The following is a 23,689-nucleotide window of genomic DNA, read 5'->3' on the forward strand; positions in this document are numbered from 1 at the left end:
GAACTCAATAGCTAAAGGGTCTCCCGAGCTCCATAGCTTCTCAGAACTCATTAACCTCAAGTTACCCGGTTAAGGGATTTGAATCGAGCCTGTTAAGACCAACCTGTTAGGGGATTTTGCATCAAGCCAGTTAAGGCTACCCTGTTAGGGGATTTCACAACTGTTGAAGTGGTTAGAGATCAACAGGAATTACAATGATCTGATAACAGCACTCAATGCTAATGCAGATCCATTTTGGCTCCTCTTCTCCTTCTGCACATTTACTTTGTAGGTATCTCTTTTCTCCTTTGGTCTGGCAAGAATCATGTATCTCTTTCCTTGGATACACACTCACAACTTTTGCCAACAACCTTAGAAGAAACTCAACATCGTCCTTATAGGAAACAGACAAGTCGATAGCAAAAACCCTAAACCCTAAACCTGTTAGGTTAAGCAATTCAAGCGGTTCAATCCTAACCATTGAATCATACTGCATTAAATGCAACAATCTTGAATCGATCTCAAGGTATTCTCCATCGTCCATTTTCCACCAATTTCATAACGGTTGATAACCCATCACGCGTTATCACCGTTTGACAGACTTCGCACATTCCCGAGGTAGATAGGAATAGTCTTCTTCATGCAAGATCCTTCACGCGCACAAAGCTTACATGGCAACACGATCTGTTCTCCATTACACTGCTAACTCACCACACAAAGATCACCGATTGAGTCACACAGGCTTGAGGTGCTCCAATCGGAAATCCTCAAGTGTGAACTACCTACCAACCGGTAGTAACACAATGCTTTTCATGTGCCGGTTCCCATAACTGCATGCCAGTTCATCTTGACCAAATATGCCGCTTCACTTTGGCATATAAACCGATTCATACATATGCCGATTCCTCTCTCTTTTCACCTATCACATGTGCCGGTTCACACCATGTCTCATATTGACATCAATGACAACATACAATATCATTATGTCTTCATGCCGGTTCACATAATGCCAACAGTTTGTTAAGCCCTTGGTGGTTTTCTTGTGAGTTGCGGATGGAGATAAGCCCGCAATGGGCTATATATATGAGGGCATGGATAGGGCGAAGGAGGCTATCAGATTCGTTTATGGAGGAGATGAGAGCAAGTATGGTCCCATTTGGGAGATCATTGATAGGAGATGGCATCATCAGCTTCATAGGCCCATCCATGCGGCAGCCTATTATCTGAATCTGGCATTCCGTTTTATCCCTTCTTTCAAGGCTGATGTGGAGGTCCTTAATGGGCTATATGCAATTATGGAGAAGATGGGACCTGTTGGTAATTCTCAGATAGAACTTTTTCGAGAGCTACAGTTGTTCGCAGATGCACAAGGGGAGACCTTCTCTCGTCCTCTCACCAACGGTAGGACAACTATGATGCCACGTAAAAATAAATTGTAAGGCTTAACTTTAGTTTTATTCAATACTATATTGTAACTTGTTAAATGAGTTAATGGGTGAGACTGATTTTATTTATTTTTCTCATTTCAAACTCAGATCATTGGTGGAGCTTTTTTGGCCCAACAACACCAAATATTCAGAAGTTGGCCATTCGCATCTTGAGCCAACCATGCAGTGCATCAGTTTGTGAGCGCAATTGGAGTATGTTTGAGCACATACACTCCAAGAGGCGCAATAGATTATCTGTGGAGAAGATGAATGATCTCGTCTTTGTTCACTACAACCTCCGCTTGAGAATGAGGAAGAATGCATTAGTTGACATCTCTCCTATCATTCTAGATGAGGTTGATCTTGAAGCAGAGTGGGCCAATGAGAATCAGACAGCTCCTGGGACTCCTACAGCTGTCTTTAGTGATGATGACATTGATTGGATCGACCAGGTAGATATAGAGGCTGAGGCTATAGCCATGGCAGAGGAGCAGAGAGCACGAGCAGTGACAGGAAATACTGAGACTCGGAGTGACACAGCTGTTCCTGATGTTGGTGAGCATGGCATGGTGTCACGAGGAGCGACTATGGCTGTCGAATCATCCAGGACCTCCTTTAAACACCTTCGTAGGGGCCCAGGGCGAGAGGGTGCACAGCCCTCTGAGCCATAGGCTTGTACACTTGTAGTTGTATTTAGTATTTACTATTTACCTTTGGTATTTGTATGAAACATTTGATGATGATCATATGATGACATGGACTTTTTATTCCATGAGTTTTGTAATATTGTATACAATATTTATATATCTATGTTTATTATTTTCTTCAGCTAAAATTTGCGTTTATGCTTATGTGATTGATGTATACTTGTGTATGTAATCAAATGAGTCGAGTTTGATGATGTTTTTGTGTCTTTAAGGTGTATTCAATAAAGGGTGTCTGAAACAAGTTTTAAATCTTTAAAAATCTCTAAATTTCTTGAGTTTTTCACTTTCCCAAGTCGAGCCGAGTCTGACGCCGAGTCGGCCTTGCCGAGTCTGAGCCGAGTCTGACGCCTGTTTCTTTGCTTTGGACACATTGCAAGACATTGCGGAACCAATTTAGTGAGCATCTAAAACTGATAAAAGGGAAAACACCTCTAATGTCCAACGGAATAAATTTGAGAAAATATGGAAAAGAAGGCAAGAAGAATAGAACTCCGGAAGAGCAATAACTCATCATACTGCATTTCACACCTAAACCAAAATATATGATAGATCCAAACACAAAGGCTACAATGATGCACTTAGTAGTGAAGGTTGTGAAGTCGTAGAAGAAATTTCTAGCAAGCCTGTAGTGGACGGTTGCAACATAGAGGGTGAAGATCTAAATGAGATTAAGGAAATTGAATGTTTGTTGGGTAAAAGAGATGAAAGTTGGCCTTTGTACAAAACAGAAGAATATTACAATACATTTGAGTTCTTAAGGCAAAAGATGAGAGAGGGGGTTCTCTCCTATTTGATGTTCTAGAGGAGGTATAGGTTCAGGAGGAGTGTTAAATCTACCACAAGAAGGTTGGGTGGTCTTGCAACGAAGAACAGTTCAATTTTGTGCATGTAGTATCTCAAATAGGGGGAGAGAAAGTCCTAGAGGAAGAATCAAAGTGGCCCTTTGCCATTAGGGGTAGCATTTTGTTTGTTATAGATTGTTGGACAAAGGTTGTCATTAATATCAAAGGTATTGGTCAATTTTGTCATTGATGTCTGAGTGCCCAGATTGATGTCTGGTTTTCAAAAGAGTGTTTTTTATCTAAAAGAATGAAATTGTTGTCATTAATATCAGTGGAATTCTATTGGTGTCAAAGGAGCTCACTATGGAGTTGAAGTTGAATACACATGTAATTGTATAACCACAACTATCATAGTCATATCATTCCAGAAGGACAGTGACAAGCTATGTTGATGATATCTATTGCAGAATGTTTGTTATATCATCTTGCATCTATTACTGTTGTTTCAAGTGATCTGGAAAGGATTTGTCAAATGTTCTAAGGTCTATTTCTCAAAAAGTGTGTTTACACTGGCAATTTGTTATTCTCTGCATTCTGCCGCAGTTGAGAATTATGGCCTACAATTTAGAGCCAAAATAATGTTGCTCGTGATGTATCAAAATCCAAAGTTTTAGGAGCTAAGCTTCAAAGGACGAAAAACTAGAAATGGCCAAGTGTTCACTATGCCAATTGGCACATGAGACTGATTTTCCACATTCATTCGCCATAGGTTTGTAATGTGTGCTCACCAAAGACCGTGTGTGGTTGACTGTTGGGACCAAATAAGTCTACATTAGGTAACACATGTTGTGTTCTTTCTTTTGGAGTAACTTGTGGGCTTTTGGGCCAAGCCTATTACATGTTTAACAAAGGTTTATGCTTGTGGCCGACTTACAGATTCAATAATCTTTCTTAGGCAGACATATGAATGTAATTGTAACTGTAACACATATATATAAAGTAGATCTAGGTCATTCCTAATGTGGTGTCAACGTAATTATTCGATATGTGTTATAATTGATGTGTGAGTATGTGAGTGATGTTATGTGAGTTGCATACAAATCATTGTGTAGTTTCATCAGAAGATCATATGTAGTGTGGGAGAGTGTCTTGAAGGTTTTTCAAATCAAAAGCAAGCTATATATTCAATTTGAAGGTCTGCAATTCATATCTTTTGTATTCCGGTGGGATTGGTGTTTCACTTGTTGACTTGGTGCTCAGATCTTGGAGCAAGGAATTGGTGTCCCTTGTAGGTTGGTGCCTGCAAATGTACTTGGAGATTGATGTCTCTGGTAGTTTGGTGCCTCCTCCATATTGTAAGTGATCTATCATTCTGTGAGGTTGGATTTGGGTAGTAGATCCAAGCAGCTTTCTCACCATGGTTTTTCCCTTCTAGTCCACATACATTTGGCATTCTTATGTGTTGATGTCTGAATGTGTTTACTACTTGCTTAGTTGCTCTAGTGATAAAGTAAGATCCGGTAATCATTGTGTTAATTTGGATGTGAGTTTGGTTGTGACACTTGGAGAAGCTATGAATGAGTTTAAAATTGACAAATACACCAGGTGACAATCAAAACAAGAGACCAGAAAGTACAAATTTGAACATGATAATAGAACCACCACCATAGGGAAAACAAGTCATCCATCCGATGTTATTGACAATGAACATAGAGAAGAAACTATTTGTTGTGCAAATGCAGATCATGAGAAAAAATCTTACAAATACAATCGTCAATGGAGGATCAAAAGTAAACATATTGTCAAAGGATACATGGAAATGTCTAAAATAGCCAACCCTCTAGCCAACGAACTTTCAATTATTAGGCACAAATCAGCATGGAATCAAACCATTGGGGGCACTAATAGCATAGAAAGTAACAATCGGAACCCAAGTATTCTTGTTGAAATTTGTGGTTATTTCGTTACAAAAGAAAGCACACGATGCACTATTGGGGAGAGGATGGCTCATAGCAACCAAGGTAGATCATAATTGGAAAAGGAACAACCTCTCAATAGATAACAAGGGAAGAAAGTACGTAATCAACTTGAGAAACAAAGCATGAATGAGGAGATAGCTTCCACCGATTTGAAGTCAGAAAGAGGAGAAACAAGGGTAGAGGAAGAAAGAGGTTCGTAGAACCTAATGATGAGAATGTAATTCATCTTAAACATTGTTTTGAGGATGAAACAAGTTCTCTAAATGGACTCTTAGATTGGCAAACGGAAGATGATGAAATACTCCAATCCAATTGTAATATGTTACAGATAAGAGAAATTGAAGGAGACAAGAATGATCAAGCAACAAGTTGGACATTCCCCAGGAGTATAAAGAGTACAAAGAGGGATTTGCCAAATTAGATGATATGCCAGCACATAACTTTAAACAAGATAAAATGATTAAGTAAAAGGAACAAACAATGAAGAAGGTAAATCTAGGGGAAGAAGGTAGCCCCCAAACAATCATGGTAGGAGATGACTAGGACCCAACGTTGAAAACAGTTGCATTTAAATTTTTCATGGAGTATAAAGATACCTTCACCTGAACATACAAGGACATGTAGGGGATCCGGGATACCATCAGATCTCTATGAACGTCAGATCCATCTAATACCAAGAGCACAACCCATACAAAAGCAACCCTTATAGAATGAACAAAAACCATGTTGTGAAAGTTCAAGGAGATATAAAAGATATTGGAGGCCAGCATAATCTTCAAAGTAGAGACGAGTACTTGGGTCTATCCAATAGTTATATCTTTGTAAAAAGAATCAAAACAGACCAGAATTTGTGTGGACTTCAAAAGCCTCAACGCAATCACAATTAAAGACTTGTTTCCAATTCCGTTCACCGATCCAATCTTGGAGTGGTAGGTTACAAAATTTATTCAAATGTATAAAGGCAAGTTACCATTCAAATGAAGTTTCGACAAGTATAAAGGCAAGTTACCATTGAATGTTTCAACTGTGGTAAGATTGGTCACATTGTGGCAAGATGAAAACAGAAGATTGGCAACAACAAGAAGAAAGGCTTGCATGCTTAAGAGGTTACTCATCTAGAGAGTATGATGAGGACAACTCCAAAAGTGTATATAAAAAGGCTATACTCGTGGTGATGGAAACTCTAAGCTATGTTGATCATATCTGTTGTAGAATGTTTGTTATATCACCTTGCATCTATTATTGTCGTTTTAAGTGATCTAGAAAGGGTTTACAAAATGTTCTAAGGTCTAATCCTCAGACAATTTGTTTACACTGGCAATTTGTCATGCTCCGCATTCTGCTACAGTTGAGAATTATGGCCTACGGTTTGGAGCCAAAGTAATGTTGCTCATGATGTATCAAATTCGAAAGTTTCAGGAGTTGAGCTTTAGAGGTCAAAAAATTTAGAAATGACAGAGTAGTCACTATGCCAGTGGGCAAATAGGACTTGTGGGCACAATTAGAAATAGGTCTCTTGTATAAGTTTATAATTTGGCTTCGTGATGAGGCTGTCACTAAAATGATAATTGGTATTTGATATTTACAAAGGAGACGAAAGACTCCTTATATAGAGATTACAAGATGATCTTTCCATAACACAAATGATCAAGAATAGAAAAATAAAAGACGGAAAAGAAACTTTCTAAAACTAACTAAAAATGAAAGACAAAAGGAATTTTCTAAATACAAACTAAATGACTAAGATGACCATTATAGAAATATTAGAATAGTATTTTAATACCCTCCCTTAATGTCATTCTACTAACTACCCTACAGAAGACTCGACATAATTTGCAGGTCATTTGGTCACAAATGCAAACAAGGCTGTCCCCTTCTCCTCAGAACGCTCTGCGACATGAGCCTACTGACACCCTCCCTGATTTTGCAGAACTTCCAGATATAATCAAGTTTACCATAATCCTTTGAACCTTCCAACATGATGTTGGGTAACGAAACCATACCTCCCTTTATCCAGAGACATCGAAACCAACTTCTCAAAAACTTAGATTTTTGTAAAAAATCGGCAAAAGAATGAAACCACAATTTTGTGGAAAAATCGTCACACCCTCAATGCGATGCTGAAATCACTCACCTTCGTTTTTGTGGAAAAGCAATAAAAACCCAAATAAAAACAACACTATCCATGATTTTTTGTCAAAAAAAATCAGAAAAACCTTGATTTTTTGGGAAAAAATTCAGAAAACCCTCTAGAAACCACGATTTTTGTTCAAAAAAATCAGAAAACCTGCTAGCAAAGAAAGAACCCACGATTTTTGTGAAAAAATCACACAAAAAATGAAAATGCATGACCATGACTTTTTGGAAAAAATCATGCAAAACCCTCCCTAGTTTTTATGGAAAAGAACATGTGTTGAAGATATTGTAGCCATGGTCAGATTACTGAGATCTATTTGTATATATATATGTGAACATATGCCTTGCATATATTCACATATATATATACAAACTGAAGCACAGACCATACCGATGTAAGACTTGGATTAATATCTTCACATCTAAGATGAACTTGAGACATATATGAATCAATATCAAATGTTAAGTGCTGGAGATGCAATTGAATTATAGTTCGATTCATGTTTGTATTGTTAACATACTAATAGTTAGTTAGTACTTACTAACTAATTAGATTCATATGATTCGGGTTAATTAGTAACTAACCATTAAGACATACCGTTTGATATTGAAGAGACACAACCGATCATGGATCGATTCTACAATTCATATATAGCCTCATTCGATGGAAGAATGCAATCATCGAAATTGATAAATGACTTGTATTCTTCAGCAGAGATAATCCCAGCGACTCATATATTCACAAGATATAGTTCGACATTATATATTCATTTGATATTGCAGATTGATAACAATATCCAAGGCATCCTATATCGCAGATCGACATCATATTAAGGGCAGTTTATACTGCAGATTGAATATATGTTTTCAAGTGCTGGGCATTCACTATTAGTGAATTAATCATCATTTCAGACATTACTGTATACTTACCTGGGCGAGGTCTATCGGTGATCAAGGTGGACTTGAGCAATATTATATATCAGGCACTGCTTCATATCAGTCAAAGTACAGATAAGTAACTGATTCTATACTAGTTGCAAATCATCTACTGCATTCTTTGATATTAGATTCTAAAGACATCTTTACATACCTGTGATTTGTCTTTCTCTACTTGAGTCTAAAGAAGTTAAAGAACTGAATTTAAAGATACTTACCTGCAAATAGAAGACTGAATTTGATTTAGTTCACATCTATCTATATCTATAATAAGTTCAATTTGCATTAACAACATGCAAAACCCTTCATGATTTTTTGTGGAAAACAAAATCAAAAAACCCACCATTAAAATGTTTGCTTCTAAAACGCCCATGATTTTTTAGGAGAAAATCGTACAAAACCCCAGTCTGTTCAAAAACTTTACTCGCAGCTATCACGAGCAGTAAACAAAAAAAAAGTGCAAAAGGCTTATGTTGATGAACCCTGGCTCAAACACCCAAATCTTGGAAAACATTTTCAGAAAAATGATCAGTTTTTTTCTTTAAAAAATCTGCAGTTTTCCCTTTTGGAAACCCTAACCAAACTAATCCTTCCACAATTTCCAACAGAAAACCACATTTTTTCATAAAAAAAACAATTCAATAAATTTTTGGAAAAAATTCCAAGATATCCACAAATTTTAATTGAAAAAAATCACAAAAAACTTAGAGCAACCTCTACTTTGATGCCATGAAACAATAATTGGTATTTGACATTTACAAAGGAGGCGAAAGACTCCGTATATAGAGATTACAAGACAATCTTTCCATAACGGAAACAATCAAGAATAGAAACATGAAAGATAGAAAGGATACTTCTTACAACTAACTAAAGACAACAGACATAAAAGGAAGATTATAAATACTAACTAAATGACTAAAATGACCATTGTGATGTCTCCATCCTTTTCACATCCTGTCAATCAAGTAACTTCAATTTTGTGAAGTCTTTGGGAGAGACAAAATTGTAAAAAAGGTATCAAAAGATCCTACATGAAGATGTCAAATATGTTGATAGAAACTAATATATCAAGGGCGAAATAAATCTGAGCAAACACTCAGAACCGTTAAGAAGAAACATGATGAGCACATATCAAGATCAGCCTAAAGTGACTAAGCAACAACTCAAGACTTCATCCATATCGATCGACACCCATTGCAGCGGATCAGTTGACACTATCGGGTTTCCCTATATCTGTTACTACAATCTAAAGCGGACCATATGTCTAGATAAGTCAAACCAACATTGAGAAAGGAATACAAGTTGCTTTGATATTATTATCAAACTGTCATCACCATATGAAAGTACCAATGACATCAATCAAGGTATCTACCGTGGAAGGAAGGAACATCCATGAAACATTGAATTGAAGGAGTAGACAATGATTGATTAGAGTCATTAAATCTAATAATAGTTAGCATCAACCAAATACTATAATCTCAAGATACAAATGATCAAATACCATGGCCGATATATTACGGAGGTGGAAAACAAAGATTATCTTAGCCAACTAATTAATTGATTAGAAATTCAATAAACTATTAGTCAGCAATCTGAGTCATGAAGTAAGGCAGCAATTCATTAAAAAGATATCGAAATATTAAAGTTGATTGACTTTAATAATATTATCGATATATTTAATGAGAGGTAACATTTAAACAAAGGCAAGGTGTGATTTGAGTAAATAAATTGATCTATTATGAAGAAGTATGTTTAAGGAAAGGTATGCCTCTTAAAGAATTAAACTAAGTTGCCGGTTCGGGTTCGAAGAACCAGTACGCCGGTACGACAAAATTTTGAAAAGGGGTTTGGGTTCGTTAGTACAAAAACATGTAAATTATATATATATGCAGCCTATAAGCATGAATTAAGATTAGCATGTCACATAGCATCATATAAACAACAAAAGCAACATAAAATTGTAATCATACCATAATATCATGATCATGCCATAATAGTATCATATACATCAAGTTTAATATCAAAATGACAAATATTCAAGTATCATTGTTTCAACTTTCAACAATTTAAAGTTTAATCATCAAATGCATTCTCTAATTCATCATCCTCATTCTCCTCCTCCTCATGCTCCTCATCATTGACATCGACATTAGATTAACCAATGCCAATTCCACTTGCACTTGCACTATAAGTTTGCTCGCTATCCGAGTCATTTGATGAGGAGAAATGAGCCAATTTTATGTTTTAAAACTCACTTTTAGGGTTTCATTTTAATTTTTTAAGTCGCAGATTTGAAAAAAAAAATTGCAAAAAAACTCGGTTTTTGGGCCACCGGACACCAGGGTTCGACCTGGTCCAAACCAGGCCTGTGAATCACAGACCTTGTCCGGACCATAGGCGGACCGGACCAGGACCCCAGACCAGGAATAGACCGAGCCAGTACCAGGGGCCTGGGGAGCGAACCCTGCAACTTAGGAGTTAAAGGATGAACTCTCCACATCCATGACTCCTCATCGCATGTAAAAGAGACTTCAATCTCAATTATTCAGGATCGATTTGGATTTTTATCTCTTTTATTTAACCCAGGTGGATCTGCTCTATATTGAGCGATTGCCTTTGGCATTGTTGGTTGCATACACTTAAGGAAAGATCAGAGACACCACCCCTGTTGCAAGAATTATTTGATCATATCATAAACAGCAATGGTATTGCTATAAGTGATAATTAAGAATCAGATATTGCATGTTTATCAAGTATCAGTCGGAAACAGCAATTCGCCCTACGCCAGTTTGGTGAAAGGGAAGGTTTATCAGCATTACCAGATATTTATTGCATAACTCCTATCAATATATCAGAAAGTACACATATCTCTGTGTATATAATTTGCAGATTGAAATGGCATCAGTTTGCATATTTTTAAGGGTCATATCAGATATAGCATCAATCTGTTCTTTGAATAATATTACTATTGTTTATCAGTTATTTTTCATAGTTCATATCATTTGCAAGATAACATCAGTATCATAAAGGAAAGACATCTCTTGAAATCAAGAATTAATAGAAAACTGTCCCTACCTTCTAAATAACCAGATAAGGGAATATTACAACCATTGTAGAAATATTACAATATTATTTTAATAGTCACTGTATTAGGAGACATAAAGACAAGTTTGGATGAAATAAGGCACCAAGCAGTCTCCTTCGTGCCATCCTTCTCTTGTACTTTTGCTAATGAATATGGAATCAAGGTTGTGCATGAGAAAGTGTAGGGTGATTTTGGAAGCTATTGGAAGAGTTCAACAGAATGAAAACAAGAACAAGCTAACTATCCTTTCCAAGGATATTCAATATGGTGAAGAGGAGCTGGCAAAGATACCTATGTTGATCACACAGAGCACCCTTAGAGGCGCAAATTATTCATTTAGGTTCAGTGCCAACACCTGATAGACAGGAGTCTAGGACTTCAATGATAGATTGTAGAGGTTACAAGGTACAGATTTTGCTACTGCTACTGTTATTCTGCCAAGATCATCCGGGCATGCTCCACAATAGCTCTTTTCAGCTGCCACTATTTTAAGCTAGATCTTTTTCTGGGCATTCATTCTAATTTTTAGGAGTTGCTATTATGTCAGGCTTTTAGATCATCCATTCGAGGTCATGTTACTTTTAGATGACCTTCTAGAAGGTCAGTTTTTTATTGTAGTTATCCATATAAGAAATATATTTGAAAATTTGTTGATTTAAATATTGCACTTGTGGATCAATTTGTATATTGAGTTTGTTTTGTGTGCAAGAAAGCTATTGATAGTATAGGAGCTTTATCTGCCTTTTTTATAATTTTTCAACCAAAACCTTGTAAAGTCTTATAAATAAGTGTCCTTTTCACTTATATTTTCACTAGTAATTTTATGCCTGCTTGCTGCTATGATTTTTGTTCAAGAATTGTTTTGTGTTATCTTATGCTTTGTGAATTGGGTCACTTTGTGAAATACTATAAACTTTGCATTGTTGTGGTTACTGAGATATGTAATTGTAGCTTTGAATATAATTTTCCTATTAGATTCACTGACTTGTATGTGTGCTGTTCTAAATCCAATTCCAGTGTGTGCTCATTTTGTTCTAGTCCCTGGTTTTAGCCAGAAGAAGTGAAGGTGTCTTTGCTTCCTCTAGATTAGATTTTCCACATTTGAAAATACATCAAAAAGCATCATCTTGTGCAAAGAGTTGGTTAGCCTTATGCCGGAGCCTAAAAACAACAAGAAATGTTTACTTTCACTTTGTTTGCTATGCATGCTCAAAGAAATTCCACTAGTTCTAGGAATTAGTATAATTTTATATGTATGGAAATTTATCATTTCCTTCCCTCTTCAAAAGGGAGCTTCCCCTACAAATTCAAAGAAAGGTTTTTCCTTACGCACTTTTCCATTTTGTCTTGTACTGCAAGGTACAAAATAAAATGCTAAGTATGAATTTTTTATAAATACATAAAAAGGATTGTTACTTATAGCCAGTCGACTCAATATCTAATCAATTACAATGCATTCAATTGTTCGCAAACAAGAAAAATATATACACCAAGCCATAAAAACAATAATACTTATATCCATACCAACTCAAAATTATAGTTTCTCTCACATTCTCTTGTGCATAGAAAAAAAATCTTTCCATGAACATTGGAAGACTTGGGCAAGAAGGAATTAATGTAATGATTACATACCATATGAGCTTGAAATCTTGTGAAGAACCAAAAAGTGTAGTATTCTCTTCCTGAATCAGCAATATCAAGTATAGCCTCATTCTCCAATCCATAGAAGGGATCAGGTATTAGCTTGTTTTTCAAAAGGGTCCCCAAAACACTGCAAAAACCACAATATTGTACTCTTAAGCACAATGCATATGGTGGTCAAGATGAAATTCCATGCTAGCTTTTTTGGTCTTCAAGACATTCCATATAAAAACTTTTGCAAAAATATGCATATGTCACTATGTACTTAAAATGATCCAACTTAAGCTTCCTTGCAAAGATTTACCAAGGAGGGAAGCCCTGGTAGACAAAGACAACTTCAAGCTCGCATATGAAAATTTTAATTGCTAACCATTAGCAGAGTTCATAGAACCAATTTTCACTCAAGGCTACTCAAAATAAAATCCTAATGGCTGCACATGCACACACACACATTCTCTCTACGTTAAACTAACAAAAAATTCTAGACTGTGTCTACAAAAGCAGGAATGCAATAAACTCATAGCTCTCCACAAACAAGAGCTCCATAAGTCGAACCAGTTGATGTCTGAAAGGGAATTCAGATATCGGCTAACATACATTCTAACTAACATACAAATTCTTGTGTGTTATAAACTTACATACCCATGCTGAATAAGAAAAGAAAATACTTGCTGAAGTTATTAATTTTCATTGACATCACAGATTAGCTATAAATAAATGGCAGAAAATAGAAGGCATGAAAACACCCCTTTACATGTCAATAAGGTTGAACAGAAACAAGATAATCTAGTTTTAACAAAAAATGGTGATAACTTGAATACATGTAGATATACATTGTGTTTATACTTGGAAATGCATTCTCTCTGAGACAGACTAGAGATATAAAGCTTTAAAATTTAGACTCAAGACATGTAGTGTCTGTTTAACTTTCAGGGCATGTTCCTTGAGTCCCTTTTCAATGATGAACTGCACTTAATAGATTGTATATCTTTTGTCTATTTTTCAGCATCTGAGCAATCTTATATTAATAACTATTTAGCACTACCTTTACCGAGTTACCAATGTTCTTGAGCAGTCCATGTAATACGTAACTAAGATTACACCCTGGACCACTAAGTTACTTATGGGCCATGTGCAGCAATAGTTTAAAATAACTGCACATTGTTGTAGTAGTTCCTTTACCCTTTAAAAGGAAACTTAGGATCAGTAACTTGACCTATTCATTCTCCACATAATAAAGCATCCATTTTTACGTAACACTGTCTTCAAAGTTCATGCTTAACATAACTTTGGATCCCTTAGCAAGAGCATAAGTTAACACATAATAGACTATAAATTTCATACCATGGTGCAGGAGCACCTAGTTGGGTTTATGCCTCCATGAGGCCATTTTGTCAAGTTTGCTTTAATATTGTGGTTTGATCATGTAATAAGGTCTTTTAGACCATTTTGAACTTGTTTGTATCGAGTTTGAGTCTTGGGAGGTGATTTTTGGGCCATTTGGCAAATATGGTAAAAAGTTGTCATGTTTGTCAAATATTTTCCTGCAACTTTGCAGTTTTGGTTGTATGTGGAAGGTGAACGGTCAAGTCATTCAAAAGTTAGATATAACTGATGATTGTTGGTGTGAAAAGGCTTAAATATGCCTTGTAAGGCTTGTGAGCAAGATTGTTGATGTTTTAATGACGAAATAATATCAAACACACTCTGTTTTCTACATTTTTTCTTGTGTTTTTGCTGTTGCAGCAACTTGTACGGCCTGAAACTTAAATGAGTAGAAAGATAATTTAATTTCAGATGTTTTTCATTCCTACCAGTCCTAAAGGAAAGGTCATTTGATTGGTCTAATAAGCCAATCTTCGTAACAGCCCTGTTCAGAAACTAGGGTTTCCAATTTTTAAAAAAAGTCCACAACTTTTGTTTCCACCGTTGCAAAATTCTAAAACTCAGTGGAAAGGAGGTATTTAGGGTGTATTTTAACATTTTGAAGGTTACAGGAGCAGAGCATGGTGTTTGGGTCAAGTTTGAGGCAGCCCTAGCCTAATATCTATATGTTTTAGGCTTAGAAAAGGTAGACATAGGGTTTTACAAATTGGTTAATTAGTGTTCGTTCCAAATGGTGAAATTGGTGATTTCAGATCACATGTGACATGCCCGAGGCTCAAGGGTGGAGTTTAGAAGTTTGGGAGGAGGTAATCACATAGTTGCTTTGTAAAACAGGCCTAATTACCCCTAGTTGCAGAAATAGCAATCAATTTTTGAGGGTTCCGTTCCAAAACAACCCCCCTTGCAAAATGGATATGTTGTGAAATGGTATCTGAAACAGTTTTTGTTTTGTGCATATGAGGTTTGTGAAGAAAGTTATGCTCTGTCAGACCCTTTTTAAGGGCTACTAGATGGTAGGCCTAATTGTGAAGCAAATACCTTTGATAAATGCCCAAGTCCAGTTTTTAAGACTTGATTAAGTAGTTAGAAGGTAATTAGCTTTGATCTGCATCATACCAATTGCAATAACTCATCTTGCTTAAAAAAATCTCCACAAGTGGACTCTCTTGTGTACTAATGAAAACTTTTTTGATACACTATATTTAAATGTCCCCTTACAGCTGATAGAATGTAATGACGCTTTCAATATTGTTACTTACAGGCTACAGAAAACACTTTCTCACCATTTCTTGTGAATTTATTTCACCATAATAAATCAATGATACTCTTAGAGGAATCACAAAGAATTTGTGGCTGTTTTTATTGAATTTTTTAATGAGATATGCAGCTCTGTAACAAGTATTTAAATCATTTCCAATCACAAAAGAGCTAACTGGAAAGACTCGTATCAATAACAAAATTTTCTCTTTCAGACTTATTCCAAATGAAGCTTAGACTAACTGTTAATACATGGTAGCTTATGCAAGATAAGATCTTCCTAACCTTCCTTGTTCCGTTATTTATCTACATGCTTCATGTCTGATTTATATTGCATATGATTATCAGATTGTACAAACATTGCTTATTATTATGCTATCGGGCTAACAAACCGATAGCATATTAATGTCAATTGTAAATTGGCATTAATATGCTATCGGGGTGTTAACCCAATAGCATATTAAATGCTACAAGTTATCGGGTTAAAATCGCCGATACATGCTTGCTATCTGGTGCAGAAACATTGGCACCGATTCACATCTGTTATCGGGCTTAATTACATCGAGCATATCTGTTATCGGGTTGAATAAATACACCGTTTCATTTGGCATTAACATTGGTTAAATGCACCGGTTGGATTATATTCATCGTGCACTTTGAATATCGGTGTTTATATGAACCGATTCATTATGTTGATCAGTCATTATATTATGTAATTACAATATGCTATCGGGGGTTTATGAACCGATAATCAGCATTGTGTTAATGGTATAATTGTAAAGGCACCGATCAATGGGTGCATTGATCGGTCATGCCTAAAAGGCATGACCGGTCAATATACCAATTGACCGGTTGCCTAAATGATATATATGCCAATTGAATTCATTTGGAGAAGACATAGAAAATATTAAATGATCTCTCTCCTTCAGACCTACAGATAAAAATCAGAATTATTAGACATTGACATAATTTCTCATATCCATATATAGCATTCATAGTTCATAACTTGTTCTTTAATTAAAATTGATATAACTTTACATGGTATCAGAGCCAAGTTATCGAACCTAAGGCTATTCAATTTTGATAAAAAAAATAAAAAAAAATTTTAAGGACTAAGTTACAAACTACATCACATTTCCATAATGGCCAACGCTATCAAATTCGAAGATAGACTCGGAGGTAGCGAAGATTTTTCAGCTTGGAAGTTTAGAATCAAAATGATTTTAAGAGAAAACAAAGTTGATTCATATGTCCAAACTGAAAGTGCACAACCAGAAGATGAAACCGAGAAATCCACATGGATCGAGGGAAATGATAAGGCTATTAAAATAATAGTGGATGGAGTAAGAAATAATATAATGCCCATCATTAGAAAGCAGGAGACGGCTTATAAAATGTTCAAGGCACTTGAAAAGACATTTGAGATATCAAATGCAAGTCGTACTCTAGCACTAAAACGAGAAATAAATCATATCACCATGAACAAAGGGGAGACAATCAACGCCTACTTCATGTGGATATCAGTTCTAAAAGATGAACTTGCAACTCTGGACTACGAGATCCGAGGCAAAGAACTAACACTCATTGCTTTAGATGGGTTGCCTAGTGGATGGAGCACATTCGTCCAAGGCATCAGTGCAAGGTCCAAATATCCTAAGTTTGAAAGACTAAGAGATGACTGTCTACAAGAAGAATCCCGATTGAACAAGGTAGGAATAAAATAGAAGAATATAGATGAAGACTTGCAAGTCCTAAATACAAACATCAATAAGAAGTACAAAAAGAAGCAATTCAGGAAAAGAAAAGCTAAACAAGGCAAGAACGCTTCTAAGAAAGACCTATCACATGTTCAATGTTATAGGTGTGACAAATTTGGACACTATGTTGCAAACCGTCCGGAGAAAGGGAAGCAAGCCACATTTGCAAAAGTGAGGAAATCTAGAAAAGAAAAGGACTCCGAGAACTATGTTCTTTACTCAGCACTTACAAGCCATACTTCAAACAAATCTAACTCATGGGTGATCGACAGTGGTTCATCCAGACACATCACCGGCTTTAGAGAAATACTAGACTCCATGATAGAGAAAGATGATGAGGAAGTAACCATCGAAGACGATTCTTCACATCCAGTCAGAGGAATTGGAACCTGCACCATCAAACTGAAGACAGGCATGTCACTACGACTTGAAGAAGTACTATATGTTCCAGGCATCAAAAGAAATCTAATCTCCATATCAGCACTAGAAGATCAAGGATACAGAGTGACCTTCATGGAAAACAAGGTGTTGGCTTGGCCAAAGAGATCCTCCATCAAAGACACTAAGGTCATTGGTCGAAGACAAGGTTATGTATGAGGTATGTACAGAGCCCAATCTAGCATTGATCCATGAAGTAACTAATGCAAATGAAGTATGGCACAGGAGATTAGGCCATCTGAATTATAGAGCTTTGTCAACCATGGGAAACCTTGTCACAGGTCTACCTAAGTTGAAGCAATATTATTCAGAGGCATGCAAAGGGTGTGCCTTAGCTAAAAATACCAAAAATGCATTTCAGAATAGTACTAGGAAAACTAGCAAAGTTTTGGAGTTAATTCATTCTGATGTATGTGGACCTATGTCCATACCCTCGCTAGGGGGATTTTTGTACTATGTAATTTTTGTTGATGACTACTCTAGGAAGACGTGGATCTACTTTCTGAAATGTAAAGAATCAGAAGAGATCCTACGTAGGTTCAAAGAGTTTAAAACATTAACAGAAAATCTCTCTAAAAACAAAATTAAAATCTTAAGAACTGACAATGGGGGGGAATACACATCAGGACTATTTAAAGACTTTTGCAGAAATTCTGGGATTAAGAGGGAGTTGACAATACCTTATAATCCACAACAAAATGGAGTAGCTAAAAGGAAAAATAGGACCATAGTAGAAGCTGCCAAAGCCATGATACTAGATCAAAATCTAAACTTGAACCTTTGGGTAGAAGCAACTAACACTGTTGTGTACATACAAAATAGATGTCCTCATTCACACCTTGAAGATAAAACTCCTGAGGAAGTCTTTACCAAGACAAAACCAGATATCAGCCACCTTAGGATATTTGGGTGTCCGGTCTATATTCATGTACCTAAAGAGAAAAGACTAAAACTAGAACCCTCTGGAAAAAAGGGGAATACTTGTAGGATTCAGTGAAACTTCTAAAGCCTACAGAATCTATGTACAAGGGCAGAGAAATATTGAACTCAGTAGGAATGTAATCTTCGAAGAAGATTTAGCCTTCAAAAGGGCCCAAAATACAATAGAACCTGAAATTCATAATCCTACTCCTAACCTAGAAGAAGAACCTACTCCTAAGCTTCAGAGGGAGTATCTTGAGGAAACTATAAGTGAAACACAAGACTCACCTATAGATAATCGCAAGAAAAGACCACTATGGGCCACCAAAACTATAGCAGAAGCTTAGAAGTTCGCTGCTCCTTCAGGGACCTTCAGGGAAAGCAAGAGGCCTAATAAATTCATCAACTATGTTGCACTTATGAATGATCTCTCTAAAGCTGAACCTAACAATGTTTCAGATGCACTCAAACATCAAGTATGGATAGATGCCATGACTGAAGAATATCAGTCCATTATGAAGAATGATGTCTGGGAGATTGTTCCTAGGCCAACCAAGAAGTCTGTCGTGTCTTCTAAATGGTTGTTTAAAATAAAGCATGCTGCAGATGGCAGTATTGAAAAACACAAGGCTAGATTTGTAGCTAGAGGGTTCTCACAGAAGGAAGGAATAGATTACGAAGAAACATTTGCACCTGTTGCCAGGTACACATCAGTAAGAGCTGTCCTAGCCATTGCAGCAGCAAAGGGGTGGAAGGTACATCAGATGTATGTTAAGACAGCATTCCTAAATGGCAAGATCGTGGAAGAAGTCTACTTAGAGCAACCTGAAGGGTTTGAAATTCATGATGCAAAGTCTCATGTGTGTAGACTCAAGAAAGCTCTTTATGGACTCAAACAGGCTCCCAGAGTTTGGTATGAAAGAATTGACACCTATCTCTCAAAGCTGGGTTTCTCTAAGAATAATGCAAATCCTAATCTCTACCTCAAAAGAAATAAAGGTGATATGTTAATATTAATTTTATATGTTGATGACTTATTAATTACAGGAGATGATCACCTAATAGATCAATGCAAGAAAGATCTATCCACAGAATTTGATATGAAAGACTTGGGGCTTCTTCATTACTTCCTAGGATTGGAAGTATGGCAGAATTCTGATAATATTGTACTGAACCAAGGGAAGTACACCTTGGACATATTGACAAGATTTGGAATGCTAAACTGCAGACCCATGACCTCTCCTATGGAAACCAACTTCCACAAACTTAAAGAAGCAGCAGCAGAATCAAGACCTACAGACCCCACTCAATACAGGCAGATGATTGGGTCCCTGATGTATCTAGTAAATACAAGGCCAGATATCTGCTATGCTGTTAATGCCTTAAGTCAGTTCATGTGTGAACCTAAGGAGATACACCTGGTTGCAGTAAAGCATATAATGAGATATCTACAAGGTACCCTAAAGCTTGGTCTTAAATATGAAAAGGTTGACATAGATCTACATGGATTTACAGATTCAGATTGGGCTGGCAGTGTGACTGACAGAAAGAGCACTTCAGGGTGTTGCTTCAGTTTAAGGTCAGCCATGATATCCTAGATCAGCAGAAAACAATCTTCAGTAGCTCAAAGTTCCACAGAGGCTGAATATATTGCAGCTTCAATGGCTGCCCGAGAAGCAGTATGGCTAAGGAAATTGCTCGTAGGATTATTTGGAGAACCTATGAAACCTACAGTCATTCAGTGTGATAATCAAAGTTGTATAAAACTCTCTGTAAATCCAGTATTTCATGACAGGTCCAAACATATTGAGATTCCATATCACTATGTACGAGATATGGTTGACAGGAATGTGATAAAGTTAGAATATGTGTGTACAGGAGATCAGACTGCAGATATTCTGACCAAACCACTTTCCAGAGTGAAGGTTGATCACTTCAGAAAGGGTTTAGGTATGATAGAAAGGTAATCTGCTTTGTAATCTATTCTTACATATATTTAAGATGTTTAAGGTGTAAACTTCTTTGTCATGTTTGGACTATCTCTTGGCTTCTTGCCACCTGTGTTCATATCTAAGAGGTGACGATCTCTCAGATACTGAACACTTGTATGTAGACATCATAAGGTGACGATCTTATGATAGTCAAACCAGTAATCATGTTGGATCACTGGTAAGTCATGGATGTGCCATGACTATGTTGTGATACAACATTTGTACAAATGTTATTGCATTATCACAACTTGGATATGATGAGAACTTAAGCACTTCTCATATGGTTATCCTTGTATTGCGTGTTAGGCAATACTGATATCACGTGTAGGTGATATCTCAACCATTGATCATGTTGGATCTCTGGTAAGTCATGGATGTGCCATGACTATGTTGTAATAAACATTTATAAATGTTATTGCACTTATCACAACTTGGATATGATGAGAAACTAACCTTTCTCATAGACTTATCCTTAAGTATTGCATGTTAGGCAATACTGATATCATGTGTTAGGTGATATCTTGATGAATCTTACAGATCACATGTTTTGGTGATTTCTCACATGATCAGGTGATGATTCTCTTACTTTTATCACATGTTAAAATAATACTTTATGTCACATGCTCAGGTGATGTTCTTCTATTTTGTATCATATGTCTTGATAGTACTTCTCATGTATAAATGATTTTTGCTGATTGACATTATCTTAGTTATGAAAAGGAAATGTGATGCAGGTTGCCTTATCTATCTTCCAAAGCTAAGAGGGAGTGTTAATACATGGTAGCTTATGCAAGATAAGATCTTCCTAACCTTCCTTGTTCCGTTATTTATCTACATGCTTCATGTCTGATTTATATTGCATATGATTATCAGATTGTACAAACATTGCTTATTATTATGCTATCGGGCTAACAAACCGATAGCATATTAATGTCAATTGTAAATTGGCATTAATATGCTATCGGGGTGTTAACCCAATAGCATATTAAATGCTACAAGTTATCGGGTTAAAATCGCCGATACATACTTGCTATCTGGTGCAGAAACATTGGCACCGATTCACATCTGTTATCGGGCTTAATTACATCGAGCATATTTGTTATCGGGTTGAATAAATACACCGTATCATTTGGCATCAACATTGGTTAAATGCACCGGTTGGATTATATTCATCGTGCACTTTGAATATCGGTGTTTATATGAACCGATTCATTATGTTGATCAGTCATTATATTATGTAATTGCAATATGCTATCGGGGGTTTATGAACCGATAATCAGCATTGCGTTAATGGTATAATTGTAAAGGCACCGATCAATGGGTGCATTGATCGGTCATGCCTAAAAGGCATGACCGGTCAATACACCAATTGACCGGTTGCCTAAATGATATATATGCCAATTGAATTCATTTGGAGAAGACATAGAAAATATTAAATGATCTCTCTCCTTTAGACCTGCAGATAAAAATCAGAATTATTAGACATTGACATAATTTCTCATATCCATATATAGCATTCATAGTTCATAACTTGTTCTTTAATTAAAATTGATATAACTTTACACTAACAAACCACATTTTCTTATCCACAGCATTTTCTGAGAACTTTTCTTGCACTTACATTGGTAGCTTTTCCCTGATCAGAATCATTTTCTACCAACAAGAAACTTCTCTTTTATAATTAAGCGTTCTCAAAAAAATTGTATCCTATAAATAAAATAATATCTTATTTTTCTCCTTAGGGCAAAGGCACAGATGTGCCTTTGATGCTTTCATAAGAAAGTGCCTTCCATGCAACTCTGCTACCCAGCTGATGTAACCATTGCGATTTTCTTTGGCATTACATTACATGCATGTAAATTGTATGCCCATTCAAGGCCCGGAATTTTCTTTAATAATGGCATCTCGATTGATTGATATTTGCCAGATTTAGATAATCCTTAATTACATGCATGTAAAGTTTTAAACATACAGAGCAGATATGTTGTTAAATAGAACAGCTATTTTATTCCATAGGAATTGATATTGAAATATCTTTAACCTGTTACCAGAGGTTGCATTTAATATCATCATGCTGTCAAAGCCCCTTGTAGTTACATTTCCATAACTAAGCCATTGATTGATCACTTAAATAACAGTCAACAGTTATCGTGCCCAAGTTACCAAAAGTCTTCACAAATCACTTCTTAGATAAAAAGGACAGCCCCGATAAGCTGACGATATACTAATGAAGCCTTATAAGCCTAAAATGTATTTCTTGCTTTTAAAGTAAAACTAATCTAATAATTGTATACAGTTTTGAAACCCGCCTGACTAAATATTGACCTTAGGCTTGATTTGCATTAGATCCCATCCTCAAGGTGACCTCCATCCTATCATTTGCTCCATAGTTATGTGCCCCCTTCAATCAGTTTGATGCATGTTCACATTCCATGTCAACTACTAGTATTCAAAAATATAGACTGTTAATTTAATACTTTTTCTAGACATGGTTATCTATGTTGTGCAACTCTCAAATGGAAATGTCAGTTTTCAGAATCATCAGATTTCATTCACTATCTAAGAATGTAGAGAAGCTAAGCACCTTTGCTTTTACCTTGCAGTATTACAAAGGCATTCAACAAACTACCTAGGTACATATTTAAGGGTGAGTGTATAAGATGCGAAATCCACATTGTTTAGGAAATGAATATTTAAGCTATCACTAGATGTGTTAGTGGTTTACAAGGTTGTGTGTTTGATTACTCTGTTCTAGTGGACACTGGCTCAGTATTGTTTGCTCAAAGCCTAGGACCCTTTTCTTAAGGATAAGGTGTCTAATAAACACTTATATGTATTCGAATAATATCTTACTTATTAATTATTTAATGGTCAATTTTGTATTCTATTGTAAATATTAGATGTTTCTAATTTTGCTTCTGCTATCAATTGTTTCATAATGGAAACATCGATCTTGTAACTCTATAAATGATCGTTTGATCATTCATTTAATTCATTCGATATTTTACCAATTACTTGCATAAAATGGTATCAGAGCACAGCAGATTTTTTTCAAAAATTTTGTAACCCTAATTTCATATTAGTGAAAATTTCCCGAAATTATTCCAGTTGATTCTTCAAAAACCCATCTATAGTTTTCAGTCACATTTCCGGCCTGTGTTCGTGTAGGTGCTTAAATGCAATTTTTTCCTTCATGTTTTCATTTTTCACACCTACAAATTTTCACATTGGTTTCATGCAGATTTTCCATGAGCTTCGTATCTAAAG

General features: G+C 36.1%; 1 protein-coding gene across 11 annotated transcripts in view; it reads right to left on the reverse strand.

The window, feature by feature from the left end:
- Positions 1–23,689, reverse strand: part of LOC131034223 (mannosylglycoprotein endo-beta-mannosidase) — a 155,920-nt gene that overhangs the window by 101,893 nt on the left and 30,338 nt on the right. For all 11 annotated transcript variants that reach the window (XM_057965629.2, XM_057965626.2, XM_057965619.2 and 8 more), the window contains one exon: positions 12,664–12,802. In XM_057965629.2, the coding sequence (XP_057821612.1) occupies positions 12,664–12,666 (3 nt within the window). In that variant the 5' untranslated portion in view covers positions 12,667–12,802. The remainder of the gene's footprint in view (positions 1–12,663; positions 12,803–23,689) is intronic.

The sequence above is a fragment of the Cryptomeria japonica genome, chromosome 3 (assembly GCF_030272615.1).
Source record: "Cryptomeria japonica chromosome 3, Sugi_1.0, whole genome shotgun sequence".
Classification (NCBI taxonomy): domain Eukaryota; kingdom Viridiplantae; phylum Streptophyta; class Pinopsida; order Cupressales; family Cupressaceae; genus Cryptomeria; species Cryptomeria japonica.